This window comes from Polyodon spathula, chromosome 12 (assembly GCF_017654505.1).
Source record: "Polyodon spathula isolate WHYD16114869_AA chromosome 12, ASM1765450v1, whole genome shotgun sequence".
Classification (NCBI taxonomy): Eukaryota; Metazoa; Chordata; class Actinopteri; order Acipenseriformes; family Polyodontidae; genus Polyodon; species Polyodon spathula.
In genome coordinates, this window is record NC_054545.1 from 7,693,364 (window position 1) to 7,709,950 (window position 16,587).

At 36.2% G+C, this 16,587-nt stretch overlaps 1 protein-coding gene across 6 annotated transcripts in view; it reads right to left on the reverse strand.

Annotated features, from left to right (window-relative positions):
- Positions 1-16,587, reverse strand: part of LOC121324491 (forkhead box protein N3-like) — a 71,562-nt gene that overhangs the window by 19,297 nt on the left and 35,678 nt on the right. For all 6 annotated transcript variants that reach the window (XM_041266449.1, XM_041266444.1, XM_041266450.1 and 3 more), the window contains exons 3-4: positions 11,105-11,241; positions 5,129-5,193 (exon numbers count right to left, since the gene is read on the reverse strand). In XM_041266449.1, coding sequence (XP_041122383.1) covers positions 5,129-5,193; positions 11,105-11,241 — 202 coding nt within the window. The remainder of the gene's footprint in view (positions 1-5,128; positions 5,194-11,104; positions 11,242-16,587) is intronic.

Below are 16,587 nucleotides of genomic sequence, written 5' to 3' on the forward strand. Positions count from 1 at the left end.
TAATAATCAGTTTTCATTTATTCATATATACACACACACACACACACAAACATTAGATTAAACATGTCAATAACCTGATACAGTTTTACATGATAGTTGCTTTTAAGGTGGCTTACTGAGTCCATATAGAATCGGATGAAAAATGTTTTATATTGGGGACAGTTAGCTGTATTGTATGTGTACATGCAATAATGTACGTCCGTACATACAGCCAGACAGGTAAACGGGTTCCTCCATAGTCTGATACTCTCAAGAATATTAAAGGCTGTGTTAACCTATAGTATGCATACCAAACCAGGAATAATACAAATAATCAGTGGCTAAAAATAAAGGAATGGGCTTTAAAAAAAATGAAATTGCTTTAAGATACAAGGTCCATCTTTATCCAGACAATGCAGCTACCTGGGTACAGTCAGAAATGAAATACAGCTGTAATGCCAGGACTGCAGTAGAGTGGAAAACTCAGGGTGCACTCACTGTATCAGAGGACAAATGCAGAGAGAATGAAAAGCATTACTGAGACATTACCAGATTTGTGCAACATGAAGCTCTTAGAAGTGACTAATCTCCAAATGTATAATTTTTGTATTAGGCTACTTGTGACCAGTTGAATACACAATAGCTGTATAATCTCAAACGACTGTATAAAATGGTTGTTTAATGACTTAAACTGCAGCTGTGCCTACAATAAATAATTAAAAACTAAATAAAAAAAATCAATCAATCAGGCATTATTATTTTTATATATCCAGTAGTGCATATGATTTTTCAGGACACAACTGTGTTAGAAATTTGCAACAGCAAGCCAAAATTATTAGCAATAAAATAGTACTTACTGGCATCAGTGAGGAAAAAGCCTTCACAGCTTCTTTTCCTACTGCTTGAAGCTAAGCATGTAATCAGTCACTCCAATGTTTTCCAAATTCTTTGGTTTGCTCCTTAATGCCTCTTTAAAATTACTGCTTTTGAAAATGTAGATAAAAATGTGTTTTGCAGTTGTTCTGCTAAAATGTACAATAATGATCCCCTTGCCGTTTAATGACATACTCCTCTTTTTCCAAAATTAAAGCATACATATACATCATGCTGAATCATTATAAAAGTATTTCTATACAACATTCACTGTTATTTATCATATTCAGGTTGCTATGAACACCAATACTTGGAATGGACATTTTAAACTAGGGTCCTAGTGATGAAATGGGTCTGTTAACAATCAATTAACCTGTGCATCGCTAGTTTTAATTATGCTAGTTCTGACCTTGTCAGGGGACACCCTGATGTATGGAGAAGTCAACGAAGCAGCACAGTAAAATGCACTCAACCCTTATCACCATACTGAATCAGTAAAAGAGCTTGTCTCTTTTTACTCCCACTACATCATAGTGGTGTATTTCTTCACTGACAAAGGGAATGGTCTACACACTTTTCATCTGATTTAACTGTTCCAAATCCCAACTGGGGACACTTATGTCAGACAGCTTTCTGTCCCAAAGTGCAAAGTGCTCTACTGAACCCAATTGTGGTACATGTGCATAATCTAGACTCAGAAATCATCAACTAATTAAGTGGTGTCATCCATCCCACTATTACACAGTTAAAAGCACTTGGCTTTAATAAATATAGACTGTTTCAATACCTTTGTCTGATTAAAAGCCTTGAGTACTTTCACTGACTTTGTACCGAGTTTTCACTCATTCAGCAAATAGATGAAATCTGGAAAAGGTGGTTCTGAGTCTCCAAAAGAAGCTGCATCGCTTTATATAAAAGCAGTAAGATTCCAAAAATCAATTCCCCTTAACTAGGGTGAAAAGTGCTGAATAAGCCCTATTTGACAGCAGATTACAAAGGGGAGGGTTACTGTATTATCATTAGGGCTTCCTTAAGAAAATCTGTTCAGTTGACAATAACTACTTTTCCACTTATTTTGCAAAAGTCCGCCCCCCCCCCCCCCCCCCCCCCCCCCCCCCCCCCCCCGTGCGGTGATGTCCGGTCATAGAATAAAATACAGCGGTTGATTTCACTGAATTAAGGCACTAATTACCCTTGCAAAAGGTTCAGAACAGAAGTAATAAGTATGCATACTAAGGAATTACTTCAATAATTACCCTCCTAAGAATATACAATGAAGTTAAACACACACATACAGTATCTATATATTTTTATTTAATTTAGAAGATACAGATGAGAATTTACAGTGGCCTCTACAGCATTTGCTCACTTCTAATGCAATGCATTATTTAAGATGTACAAAGTTAGAAATAGCTAATGTAATTTGCTTGTCAACTTGAGAGGCAACTCAGAGCTGTTGAGTTTGCAGGGTACATCCTCTTGTTACTTCAACAATGCATTAAGTACTTCGCTCAAGAGCAATGCTAATCAAGTAATACAAAACTATAACTCTTGCCAAGAATAATTCTGTTTAAAGCAGGTCTAACCACTGCACTAAACAAAAAGACAGAGGTTTATGGCACAATATCTAGCGTGCAAGTGTGGCCTAACAGAGCTCAGAACAGAAACTGCGGCTTCATTTTCAGCCTGTATAATTAATGGCACTCAAACCCTTAGTAAACTGTCTTTGTTAACATCAGCTGAATTTGTAAGTGCTGTTGCCCCAGTGAACCAAGGTCTGTTTACTTAATATTCAAAAAAGGTTGGCAATCACAAAAAAAGTATTCATAAATAAGGTAAGCGAAAAGTAAGCCATAAAGTGTGCAATAATCAATATGCTACATAGTGACTTCAAAAAAGATTTGTCATAAAAATGTCTTTCAGAACCACACCACAGTGAAAAAACAATCAAGTGCATGCTTTTGATAGAGCACATTTGTCATGGGTCATACTTTCTAAGCAGGCATTGAAAAACATGTTTGTTTTTCATCAGTGTAGTATGTATGGTGCTTGTGCTGCTTATACATGACTGCTACTCTGTCCTTATCTAAAACAAGCAGTCAGAGCACAACTGGGACTCTACTGTATACAGTACCTGCTGTTCTATGTCATTTTACTGACATTTATAAAGAATTAGTTTGGCTTTCTAAGAACTACCAAATAATAAAAATGGAGATTTGAAAACATTTTATATTAGTAATGGCTGTTTTACGTAGAAGAGATGAACATGAAAAAGATCATCTGTCATAAACATGAACTTTAAAAGTTAGGAATACAAACCAGACACTGTGTAGACATAATCCTTATTCAGATGTTAATGATGTTAGAATCACAAGCTTTTCCCTGTGTTTGTTTCTCAATCACTCCACATGTCTCTCCCAAACTAACTTCAGTTACACAACACAGGTGTTCTTCACAGCCTCAATGTGGCGACGTGTGTTTCATGTTGATAATAACTCAGCTAACCCCAAAGAAGAAAAACGTTTGCAAAACACAATACAGCCCGCCAATTACACAGGTATTTCAACTGAGCACCTTCAGTGTATCACCTACCAGTCTGTGCTTGTTTGGGATATGTGGGTGAAAAACTAGTTTAAAAAACAAAACAAAAATAAAACAAAAAAAACCCCTACAACTTGTTACTATTATATCACAGTGTATATATACACTGTACTTGTTATGATTTTTTTTTTTTTAAATCTCTCTTCCTGCAGTGATTTAGAGGACAGATCTCAAACCCCAGTGCACTAGAGCAGTTATTCTGTTTTGAAAAGAGCTTTGAAACAGACATTAAAAGTTATAAAGTGTAAAACATTGTCAAGATGTTAACAATGAAAATAAACATTACAGGTACATTATTTAAACTGTTGTAACAACATGTGGGGGCTTACAACACTATATTTTTCAGAACCCAGCTACTTGTACTCTTTAATAACCATGGCAACCAAAAAAAAGTTTAACTTTGTTAACTTATCTAAATTTCATACCACGGCAGCTTCGAACATGTGATTTTAAGTCTTCAGGAATCACTTAATCATGATGGATCTTTCTGCACTATATTTAGCAATTAACTTGAAGCCACCATCAGTATTTAAAAATATTTAGTTCCTGTAACACCAGACAAGTACAGAAAATTCAAAGGAAGCTTCATTTATAGCTTAAGCTCTTCAGTGCTGTAACCAACCCATTAGCGAAGTAGTACAACAAAGAGGACACACTTCATATCTTTTATGTGCCTATTTACTTCCACTTACCCCTTTATTACATTGACTGGACTCAAAAGGCACCATTATTGCGAATGAAAGTCAGTCCATTTATCAGTAAGCACCCTACAATGAAAAAAAAAAAAAAACCTGATACAATCAAAGGATGGACCAGGCCCACTAATAAAGCATACAAGTTTCCTCAATCTTTTTTTTTTTTCAATCTGTTAGATATCCAGCCATAACTTCACAGCCGGAGTCCCATCCCACCTTTTTTTTTTCAGTGTTTGTATATAGACATTTCATTTGTATTGGTGATAATTACTTGTTTGCTATCTACAGTGATTACCATTGTGTTTACTTGACCTTCTGATGTAAGACACATCCTCCAGACAAACCTATGAAGACAAAGTACTGAAGTGCCAATTTGATAGAGCAATGTTACATTGTTTATGTTGTATAGGCCCTATTCACAAATATTAAAGGACTGTTTTAATGAATGGCCATTTGTCATTATAATCATTATTTAATTTCATTAGAAGAAATAAACTGACCAGTTTCTAACTTTCCAAGTTCCCCTGTTGTAACCCTTTACAGTACAGCAGTAAACAAGGTGCGCTGGTACAAAATGGAAACTTTGGGGTGAAATGCCCTGTAATTAACTGTGAACTCTTCACAGTACTGTATCTGTCCAGACACATATACATTAAAAGGGGAGTGAATTGAATTGTTGTCAGAAGCCAAAAATGTGTTTAAGAAATTCTTCAAAATCTGTTCATAACCAGGGAAAATATTAATTACACCTACTCATCTAATTCTTTTTTTTATCCAGGTGCTGAACACTAGTGCCATTGTTCGAAAAGGCTGGTTTACTGAGTATATACAAATATCCAAGAAGTCCTCTTGTACAACTTTGAAGTGAATCAAAAGACTTCAATGAAATCAATCCAATAAACCCAAAACAGGTTGATCAGCTTTTTGTAGAATGCCGGTATTATCTGCCAAATAATGAGAACATTACATGAGTTCACTACCTTGTAAAAGAACTCCATTTTTTCTGAAGAATGGACTCCCTGGCCAAATAGGTGGACTTGACATGCTGGAAAGAAACAGAAGGAGTTGGTTAGAGATGTTTCACATGAAATAAACCCTGGAGAATGACTACTACAGCATACCATCTACTATAAACAAATTTCATATGCCAAAACAACAACTAGAATTTCTTACCTAGGATCATGTTTTAAATTCAAACCCCATTAAACTGATCTTGTCACAAGTGTTGAGTTAGGTGGTCTCAAACTAACCACCAGTGACAATTACAAAAGCATCACAAGCCGGTACAATAAGGAGTCTCAGCTCGAGAGGCACCCATGATTGAGGTGTGCTTGCCTAGCAATGAGGGAAAGCGCTGATGATGCTTCCCGGCACACTGTTTCAGAATATGAGCACTACATTTTACAAATAACATGAAAAAAAAAAACTCCACAAAATAAAGGACATTTTTATTTTCCAATATGCACAAAAATCTGTCCTTTATCGTTATCCTTTAAAGTAGGTTCCCAGCACATACACTGCAAGTCTAACAAGTTAGATAAATAACAGTAGCTATGGAAATAAATACAGTTTCACCCCGAGAAATGACACTGCAGTCTATATCAGAACACAAAGATCAGCTGTTCTGCTAGTCTTTCTGACTAGGATCATCTGTTCCTTTTAGATATAAATGTAAACAACCATCTTTAACTTCAGTCACTGTGCATCGGTTCCAGTTTATCTATGCTTCTACGCCCCCACAGTACAACAACTGCAAATTACTACTTTACACTTCAGGCAGCAGATGAACCATAATTAAATAATTGTGAGTTATGTTGCATAATTATGAATGAAAAGTAATACATTGTTCTTGGCACAGATTACCAGTATAGACTCAGCTCATCATTTGGAATATATATTCGATGGTGTCAAATATATATTCTACAGTATTGGCAGACACTAATTAAAACAAAACATAGACAGTATTGCTTTTAGCTTAACAGTGTGTGCCAGTGGCAAATACAGTTTTATTGCAAACTATTTATAGTAGTAATATTTAGTGCATTTTCATTGTCCTCCTAACAAATAATATAATGTCACTGAAATCATGTCAGTAGGTTGTTCTGAAAGAACTGAATGCCCAGCAGAGGTTTTGTTCATAGTAACCTTTTATTCAATTTGTAACCGTTCTGCATGCAACATGGGCTGAGGCTGGTTGTGTGCCGTCACCCATGCACATCAGGCTTCTTATTCTCTGCTCATTTCCACAAGCATGTGTAGAGCCTTACCTTCATCGCACCATCAGAGGTCACAGTCCACCGCAGTGTGCTACACAATTGTTCCAATGTAAATACAGCACATGCAATGTTAAAGATGCTCCTATGTGAATAGACATAGATTATATCTATCTATATCTTTTTTTTTTTTTTTAAATAAGTAACTTATTGCTCTACCAGACAACATAGTTCACCATAGGCACAAACTCATTTAGTCTCTGATTATTCGATTATTATTACATTTTATATAGATCCAAGGTATTTTTTTTTCTCTGTTTTCTACAGTGTTTTGTTTGACAGTGTTACAGCTTTACAGGCAATGTATCTATTGGATGTACTACTGGAACCTTTTTTCTCATCTGGTTCAAAGGATGACTGCCTGGCACAGCTTCCCTAACACTGAATTATACTTGTTATCCCAGCAGGCAAAGAAGATTTAACTTTTCAAAAGCATAGAAGGACAGTTAATGCCTTTAACATCTATAAGTAGACAAAAGACCTGGTCTAAACAAACGCAGTCATGATTCATGTTTTCCATATCAAGCCACTTAACTAGCTCCGAATAAGGTATCTGTCTCATTAAACAAGACACGTGTTTTTGACAAGTCAGCTTCAGTTCCTTAATGATAAAGATGTCTACAAATGTAATCATACAAAGCCTGTGATCTATCGATTTGTCATGTTGCTTTGTTCAAAGATGTTGCAAATTAATTGTGTACGTATCTTCATCAGTCCCTGTATCCCCTGTATCAGTTTTTATATTATAAATCATTTTTGGTGGTCAACACTAGTATGAACTAAACACTCATACTATTTCGCAGAATTAAAAAAAAAAAAAAAACTACAGTGTGGGATTTATAAATGAAAACACCAGTGTTCACTTAAAGTACTGACTCAGGAGGACATACTGTACATTTTGGGAGCTGCACAATATATACTTTAATACAAACTTTTTCTGTGGAAACTGTATAAATTTTAACACTATACATAAATAAACAAGATCATAAATAAATGAAATAATAAACAGTATGCTGACTTCAGAGTTGGTTTGATCGGTGAAGGAACATCCTATAGAATACTTGGAAGGCAGCATGAAAAAACTAAAAAAAAAGTGAACAGACAAACTATTCAGCACATTCTTCCACACATTTGGTCATATAAACAACACATTAAAATGTTAAGTTTTTTCAGCTGTATCATTTCTTGTCTGAACTCCATCCTGATGTTTGTAGGAAGCGATTAAAATACATTTTAGTGTTTCTTGCCAGCAGCTGGAGAGTAGGGTAACATCTCTATTAGCATAGCTGTTGCCTAGCAACTCTCACCCCCTACCAACAGCACTACAGTAACCTTTTTATGTAAAGGTATTCCGATACAGTTTCTTAAAGGCGCAAGCACCAATCATAAACAATGCTTTTAAAAAATCATATTTTTTTGCAATATAAAAACTGTATTCGTAAAGTGTGTCTGGATAAGCACAAGAATAATATTCTGTGCCTTGCAAGACAGAAATAGAAAGCGTTTTACAGCTTAAAAGTATGTCAAAGTAGGCCTCTGCCATTGCTCTCTGCTCCCAGAGGTGTTGATTTTATCATTACACCACAGGGTTCCTCAGTAGCTGATTGGTAGGGGAACATCTGTTTATATTAGACACGCACACATGTTTTGCATCATGTTACAGTGACGGTATGCATTGCTATGGACACCACATGCTTGTGATAGAATGTCCAAGTTCTTTTTAATCAATTGTTAGGATAGCAAAACAAACATACCAAACTTTTGCAGTGTGAGGAAAAAACAGTGCATTGCAGTAACTAAACCCTTTTTAGGATGTAATAAAAACCTGTCCGGCCACAATGACAAAATCAGCAGTATACATTTACGCAAGTACATTTTACATTTGTAGGCTCAGAGGTCAGCATATGTACTGGCAAAACAATGTTTTTTCTGAAGAAAATATATGTCCCATTGTTATTAGACAGACTTCATAAATTTTGGGAGGTGATAAAAATGAATTGTGCTGTATATCTGCAAATATTTTAAATAGACATATATATTAATAAAACACATTTCCTAAATAGGATTGTTGTGCAACAGAAAATAAACTTGATTTATTTAGCTATTGTGCCAAATAGACCTTTGCTCTTTGTAAACTAGAGCTCAAGCAGACTACTGAAAATGTTAACATTTGTCTAAACCACAGGGACATTTTAACTCAAAGCATTCCTGTTTTCTCTTATTTGAAACACATGTGCCACTAGCAGAAACCTTATCCATACACGTCTTTGATTCCATTCTTAGCTCCATGTCCTGGGGGTTTGTAATGCTAACACTCTACTTCTCAAACCGGATTGTCTCACCAACTTGAGTGTAACTGTTGAATTAATTTCCTGACAAAAGCTAGGCTCCTTTTTGATTCTATAATCTCATTTCAAATCCCTTTGCCCACTCCCTTTTCTTTTTACCCTTGAAATTACAATCCCCTTTCAGTAATCTCAAGACTAATTGGTGCCAGCACTGAATCACTAGTGCCATGTTTTTTTGGGTTTTTTTCCCCCCTACATTTACTTTATTCTGGCACAGTATAAGGCTGCCTTCCAGTGAACCAGGCAGTTCACAATGAATCTGTTCTTATGAAAAAGTGAAAAAACACACAGCTAACATTTAGTGGAAAGAATTTAGAGTCTAAATCTCACAGCTGGAACAGCAAGATTCAATACATTCTGTGGAATCCATACATTTCTGAGAAAATAAATAGCAAATCGCCCATTCCTCCAGCAATTAGTAGAAGAGCATTATCATTGTATAGTTTGTGGTAATGCAAAAAAAAAAAACGTTTTGCAGATGAAACTAGAGACCTATGAGAAACCAAGTCTGCAACAAACTTCAATATACTATTAAAATACAATTACATTTCCAGTACAGAAAAATATGAAACTTAAATATGACTTAAATATTCACAGGTGTAAAAAAAAAAAAAAAAAAAAAAAAAGAGAGAGAGAGAGAGAGAGAGAGACTACTGCATCCTACATTTCTAGATTGTCTCCTCTACCTTACAAAGTATAAATATATGGCCATTGCCTGTGGCTTAACTATTTGTGTATTAACAATTTTGTACACTTCTGATTGAAAGCCAGTTTCTTTTGAATATGTTCAAAAGAGCTCTGTGTAAATTGAACAGCCTGCCAAAGCATTTTAGAAATAAATTATACAGCCACAGCTGGAGCTCACAGTGTATAAAATAAACGCATTTAGCATGTTAGATCTGGAAACCTCATCATTTTTAAATTCCTATTTCCATTACAATTGCTGTCTAACTTTCTGAATGATCCTATAATTTTCCATTAAGGTGGAAAGTAATGTGAGAAGCTTGTACAGGAAAATAGACAGGGCAGAGGAATGAGAATGTTTAAATGTAAAGAAACAAAAGCATTAATCTTGCTTGTAAAAACAATCTATGGCACTTTGTGTGCATGCAAGAAAAAAAAAATGGCAGAACAACAGAGGTCTAACTGTGCATGCCAAACCATTTTTTTTTTTTTTTTTTATTTCACTTCAAGGAAATCCATTTTAAATGAATCTTCTAAAGCTACTGGACCTGAAGTTGTCATCTCAGATAATTCACGCACCCATGGATTTTTATCAAGATGGACAAAAGCAGGTACAACAACCCTAAAATAGGCTGCAAGCCATCTGCTGTTGCCATGGAGATTTGTGTGTTGCCAGGGCAATAGCGTATTTCTCTGCGCTAATGGCCTGTCCTTTTGCCAGGCAACAAATAGCCTTGTGATGCAACTGCACCTGTCTCAGCTATGTGTTATCATGGAGGCGTTCCTGTTACTATGGCTACCATCACGCTAATCGACTAGCAAGGGCAGACATACAGCAGGTGACTGCTAAACCCAGCTGTTCTATTTAATCTCTAATAGAAGATATACTGTGGGCATGTAAAGAGATGCCTAAACCTGGTTACACTAATGATTCGGGTTTTCTAATGATCCCAAAGCCTAAATATTCTTTAAATTTATCATTCTTACAGGCTTAAGCTTTCTGACAGAAACCAGAACATAAATATTTAAAAATATATATTCAGATGTTTCAGGATATGTACGCGGCTTAAATGTTTTTCACAAAAATCAAACTGTGCTTTTATAAAATTAAATCCAGCCAATCTGACAAGATCAATGTAGAACCATAAATTCAGGTAAAACGCTATATCAACAGTCCAGTACCCTGGCCTGTGTGTGAGCAGGTAATTCTCATTGAAATATAGTTCTACACTAAAATGGGACTATTACAACAACAACAACAACAACAACAAGAACAACAACAAAGGTGCATGTGTCTGAGTGTGCTGGGGTATCAGAAAGCATTCAATGCACCTTTGCCATGTTTGAGTGGTTTATGTAAGTTTGTGTCTCTCTGGTTTCCTGAATTACTGTTCATAGTAAAGGAATGGGGTGGGCAGGTCAGGTTCTACAGGCATTTATCATGCTCGCTGACTCTGTACAAGGACCCGCTTGCTCTGTCTGAATTAACTGAACACAAGTGTACTATACCTCAAAATGCATGCATCTCTCTGTTCTTTTTGACAACCAAGTTGAGATGAGCATCTTGCCTTCTCTAAGGCTTGCATTCTCAAGTATCAGCACCAATGGGAACAGGTTTTCCATACATACTTCCGCTATAACGCATGCTTACCTTTGATATGCCTGAGGAGATGTGGGAGGTGTATTAAACACCTGGGAGTACGGATGATAAGGTGTCTTTTTCAATGCCTGAATTAGATTTTGTCTGTACTCCGGATCTATGCACCACAATGAACCTTTCCCAATACTCTGTGGAGAGAGAGAGAAAAAAAAATTAAGATTGTATTGTACAAAACTGTCATATTTTAAACACATTTAAATTTTGCTGCTGTAGAAAACAATGTAATGCCCCTCGTGTCTTGATGAGCATTAGGTGCCTGTGTATAACAGAAATCATCCATCGATTCATTGGCGAAGCAATCCCCAACCTCAGACCATATTTGTTTTATATGCAAATGTGGACCATTCATTTTTTATGGTCTAATTCACATCTACAGTACAGTCTATGGTGCAAAACATGATGAGAATGCAAGCAACTTTTTATACTGTAAGGTGTAATAACCAAGGAAGTTAGCATTTTAATTAAAAAAAAAAAACAGTAATTGAATGCAGAATTTTGTTCCATGAAGCTGTTTTCAAAATTTTAGCTCTAAATGGAAATAAAATATATGCAAGATTTATTATCTTACAACAGGTAGCTTTGCACTTTGGGGTCATTCAAGTTCTAGTGGATACATTTTAACACACAGTATAGTCAGGGTTATTAAAAGAGAGACCTACCGTACAGTACGTATATAATGTTTTGCTTTCTGTGTTCATGCTTTCTGTGTACATACTTGTACTTTTCAAACTAATACAGCACGTGGTTATGAGAATGCTGACTTGTCCACAACACTGTTCTTTTTAATCTTTCTAGTCAAACACCAAAAGCCACGTTGTTAAAGTCTGTAAAAAGGGGCCTACACCAACATTCAATATTTACTTTCCTGTCCAGAGTCTTGTGTTTAAGCACTTTGACTTCTGCTATCTGTAAGCAAACAGGAGGACTCTGTTTTCTAACTGTTGCATCAAAAGGTTCCTTTACAGTTCTAACTGTCCTTGCTTTTTTCTGTGTCAAAATTAAGTTAAAGAAAGTTCAGTTTAATCTAAAAAAAAAAAAAAAAAAACACATGAAAGACATTGAGTTAATTTCATGTGATGTGAAACAGACCAGTTATCGTTGTACACAACTCCAAGTATGCCACACAAATCCTGTATCATGATGCTGAGAATACTGTTAGTTTGTCAATTATAGTACTAAAATATATACAGTATAAAATTAAGTCTTAAGCTAAACTCAGTGTAATCCATTAAATGATATAGTGTAGCTTCAAGAATACTGTAAAGTGGCTGTTACAAGGATGTACACATTTAATAATTTGTTTTAGGAACTTATTATAATGAAAAAAGAAAATGTAAATCCATGTATTGCACTTTGATTGCAAACCGATTACCTGAAGCAATATTCCCCGAGACTATATTGCTCCTAATGTCTATAGTATCAGATTATTCATATTCACTTCTCTGTGAAGTAACCCTGCTGGTCTACATTTCCAAATGTACTCTAAATCAGGAAAAATCAATAGAGTTTAGGCCACTTTCTTAGTGATTTATTTCCTCATGTGACAGCTGGCGTGCTGCTCCAAATGCATGTTCAATGGCAGGAGTCAATAGAGTCTCCAATCAAAAGAAAAAAACTTGGATTACACTGGTTGCCTAGGCAACAAGCAGCCGTGAAGTGTATAAAAGCTGTTTGATAGTCTGGCAGTGGAATTTTTCATACTCACTAAGAACCCTGTTCTCTCAGAAGTCTCAATGCTTCATCACAACCAATGCACTTAATCCTATCAACTTCTATGCAAAATAGTCTTATTTTTTTGGCTAAAATCTGTACGGAAACTGTGAAATTGAAGCATTTTTCACTAAAACACAAAAAAAAATAAAACTACAAAAAAAAAATAATAAAAAAAAAAAAACTACAAAACACTACATTCCTTACAGTAATTACGTGTTCTTAGTTTTAGAGCATGAAGGGGATTTGGAAGACATTATACTGTTTATTTCCTGCATATTAAATTATTTAATTACATTATTTAAATATTGAGCAATCCAGTTCTGCTGACCCTAAATCCATATTTACTATCAAAGTGACCTTTTAAATAGGGAATTTCCAATAAGATCGACATGTACAGCAGTTGATTCTGACTGGCATTTGCAATGCTGCGAAGTATGAATGTTAGAGAATGAACATATTTGTAAGCAATACAAATGCAAGATAATGTCAGTTTGAAGGCATGCTGTAGATTTATCATCATATTACAGAACATTACTTTTCTGTTTGCTCCATAACAACCATCTTTTACAGCTGCTGGCACCCAATGAGTTTATTTTAAAAGGGTTATTATGATATAAAAGTCTGGAGTTGAAAGTAACATTCAGCAAAAAAATGTTCAGTTTTTTTAAAATGGTAAGTACAGTATTTCATTTGTCAATGAATGGTAGGAATCTCTAATGTGCTTAGTTGCCACTGATGAAGGGCACCCTTTCCAACCCCTAGAGTCCCGATTTCATTACAAGTATGAGTGTGAGCAGTAACAGTAATGGCAGGGAACTGGAGTCCCAGAGGCACTCAGCCACAACACTCAGGCCTGCACTGTCCATTTATGTCTTGTTGAATCAGCACAACAGCACCCACAGGTCACCATGGGCTTCTGAGTTTTTATAACACTAAGGAAACATGTGCAGAGAACAACACTGATTGAATGACTCTGTTTACAATTAATTTAAATAATAAAGGACTTTTCCCTCCCATCCATGTTGTACCGACCTACTTTTTGTTAATTGCCAATGCAGCAAAAGAAGTTTGTAAAAGGTCATGTTAATATGTTACGAAAACTATTTTTTGTCACACGTTTCCGCTGTGGAAAGAGAATACGGTCCTCTGGAGTTAGAAACTCTGCTGGCAATTCAGAGCCTCCAAACTCAGTATTAAAACAGGAAAGTACTGGCTACAGTGAAGATGAACTCCACATTTACAGGAATGGTACCAAAATGTCTTGAAAGCAAAGCTTGATTTTCCCAAGAGTGATCTGTAATGTCTGCCCATCTCTACAGGATTTATTTTTTATTTTTTTTATTTTTTTATTTTTTGAGTGCCAAATGCAACACAGGGGAAACTTGCATCTTTCGCATTAAGACTTTTTACAGATTTTCTATCCCATCTCTCAAAGACAGGCGAATAGAACTATCCAATTATTTTAGACTTGAATTATTGAAGGCTTTTTGTAACTTGGTAAAATTTTAAGCTGAAGAGCCAAATGACTAAAAGAACAATATCCGTTACCCTGCAGTGCTAGTAAGACTGGGATAACTAGTGTAGTCTGCATAACTGACTTTGTCATTGTAAGAGATTGACACTTCCCCATACCATACAATAAACCCATACAGGTGACTACTGTATTGACACTATACACACTAGAAAAATATCTACAGTATAACATATGAGAAACTTGTTACACATATATATATATATATATATAATATATATATATATATATATATATTATATATATATACACACACACACACACACACACACACATGTAAACGCAAATATATTTTGTGTTCACCACACACAAGTACTGTATATATATATATATATATATATATATATATATACACACACACACACACACACACACACTGAACAAAAATAAACGCAAAGTGTTGGTCCCATGTTTCATAAGCACAAAAAGCTTATTTCGCTCAAATTTTGTGCACAAATTTGTTTACATCCCTGTTAGTGAGCATTTCTCCTTTGCCAAGATAATCCATCCACCTGACAGGTGTGGCATATCAAGAAGCTGATTAAACAGCACGATCATTACACAGGTGCACTTGTGCTGGGGACAATAAAAGGCCACTTTACAATGTGCAGTTTTGTCACACAACACAATACCATAGATGTCTCAAGTTTTGAGAAAGTGTGCAATTGGTATGCTGACTGCAGGAATGTCCACCAGAGCTGTTGCCAGAGAATTGAATGTTCATTTCTCTACCATAAGCAGTCTCCAACGTCGTTTTAGAGTATTTGGCAGTACATCCAACCAGCCTCACAACCGCAGACCACGTTTAACCACGCCAGTCCAGTACCTCCACATCCAGTTTCTTCACCTGCGGGATCGTCCGAGACCATCCATTCGGACAGCTGATGAAACTGTGCGTTTGCACAACTGAAGAATTTCTGCACAAACTGTCAGAAACCGTCTCAGGGAAGCTGCCTGCTCATCGTCCTCACCAGGGTCTTGACCTGACTGCAGTTTGGCGTCGTAACCGACTTCATTGGGCAAATGCTCACCTTCGATGGCCACTGGCACGCTGGAGAAGTGTGCTCTTCACGGATGAATCCCGGTTTCAACTGTACTGGGCAGATGGCAGACAGCGTGTATGGCGTCGTGTGGGCGAGCGGTTTGCTGATGTCAACGTTGTGAACAGAGTGCCCAATGGTGGCGGTGGGGTTATGGTATGGGCAGGCATAAGTTACGGACAATGAACACAACTGCATTTTATCGATGGCAATTTCAATGCACAGAGATACTGTGACGAGATCCTGAGGCCCATTGTCGTGACCATTCATCCGCCGCCATCACCTCATGTTTCAGCATGATAATGCACAGCCCCATGTTGCAAGGATCTGTACACAATTCCTGGAAGCTGAAAATGTCCCAGTTCTTCCATGGCCTGCTTACTCACCAGACATGTCACCCATTGAGAATGTTTGGGATGCTCTGGATCGATGTGTACGACAGCGTGTTCCAGTTCCCGCCAATATCCAGCAACTTTGCACAGCCATTGAAGAGGAGTGGGACAACATTCCACAGGCCACAGTCAACAGCCTGATCAACTCTATGCAAAGGAGATGTGTCGCGCTGCATGAGGCAAATGGTGGTCACACCAGACACTGAGTGGTTTTCTGATCCACGCCCCTACCTTTTTTTTTTTTTTAAAAAGGTATCTGTGACCAACAGATGCATATCTGTAAATCCAGTCATGTGAAATCCATAGATTAGGGCCTGATGAATTTATTTCAGTTGACCGATTTCCTTATATGAACTGTAACTCAGTAAAATCTTTGAAATTGCTTTATATTTTTCTTCAGTGTGTGTGTGTGCGAGTACATATATATATATATATATATATATATATATATATATATATATTACACACATACATACATACATACATACATACATACACACACACATATACACACACACACACAGTACTGTGCAAAAGTTTTAGGCAGGTGTGAAAAAATGCTGTAAAGTAAGAATGCTTTCAAAAATAGACATGTTAATAGATTATATTTATCAATTAACTAAATGCAAAGTGAGTGAACAGAAGAAAAAATCTACATCAAATCCATATTTGGTGTGACCACCCTTTGCCTTCAAAACAGCATCAATTCTTCTAGGTACACTTGCACAAAGTCAGGGATTTTGTAGGCATATAGTCAGGTGTATGATTAAACAATTATACCAAACAGGTGCTAATGAT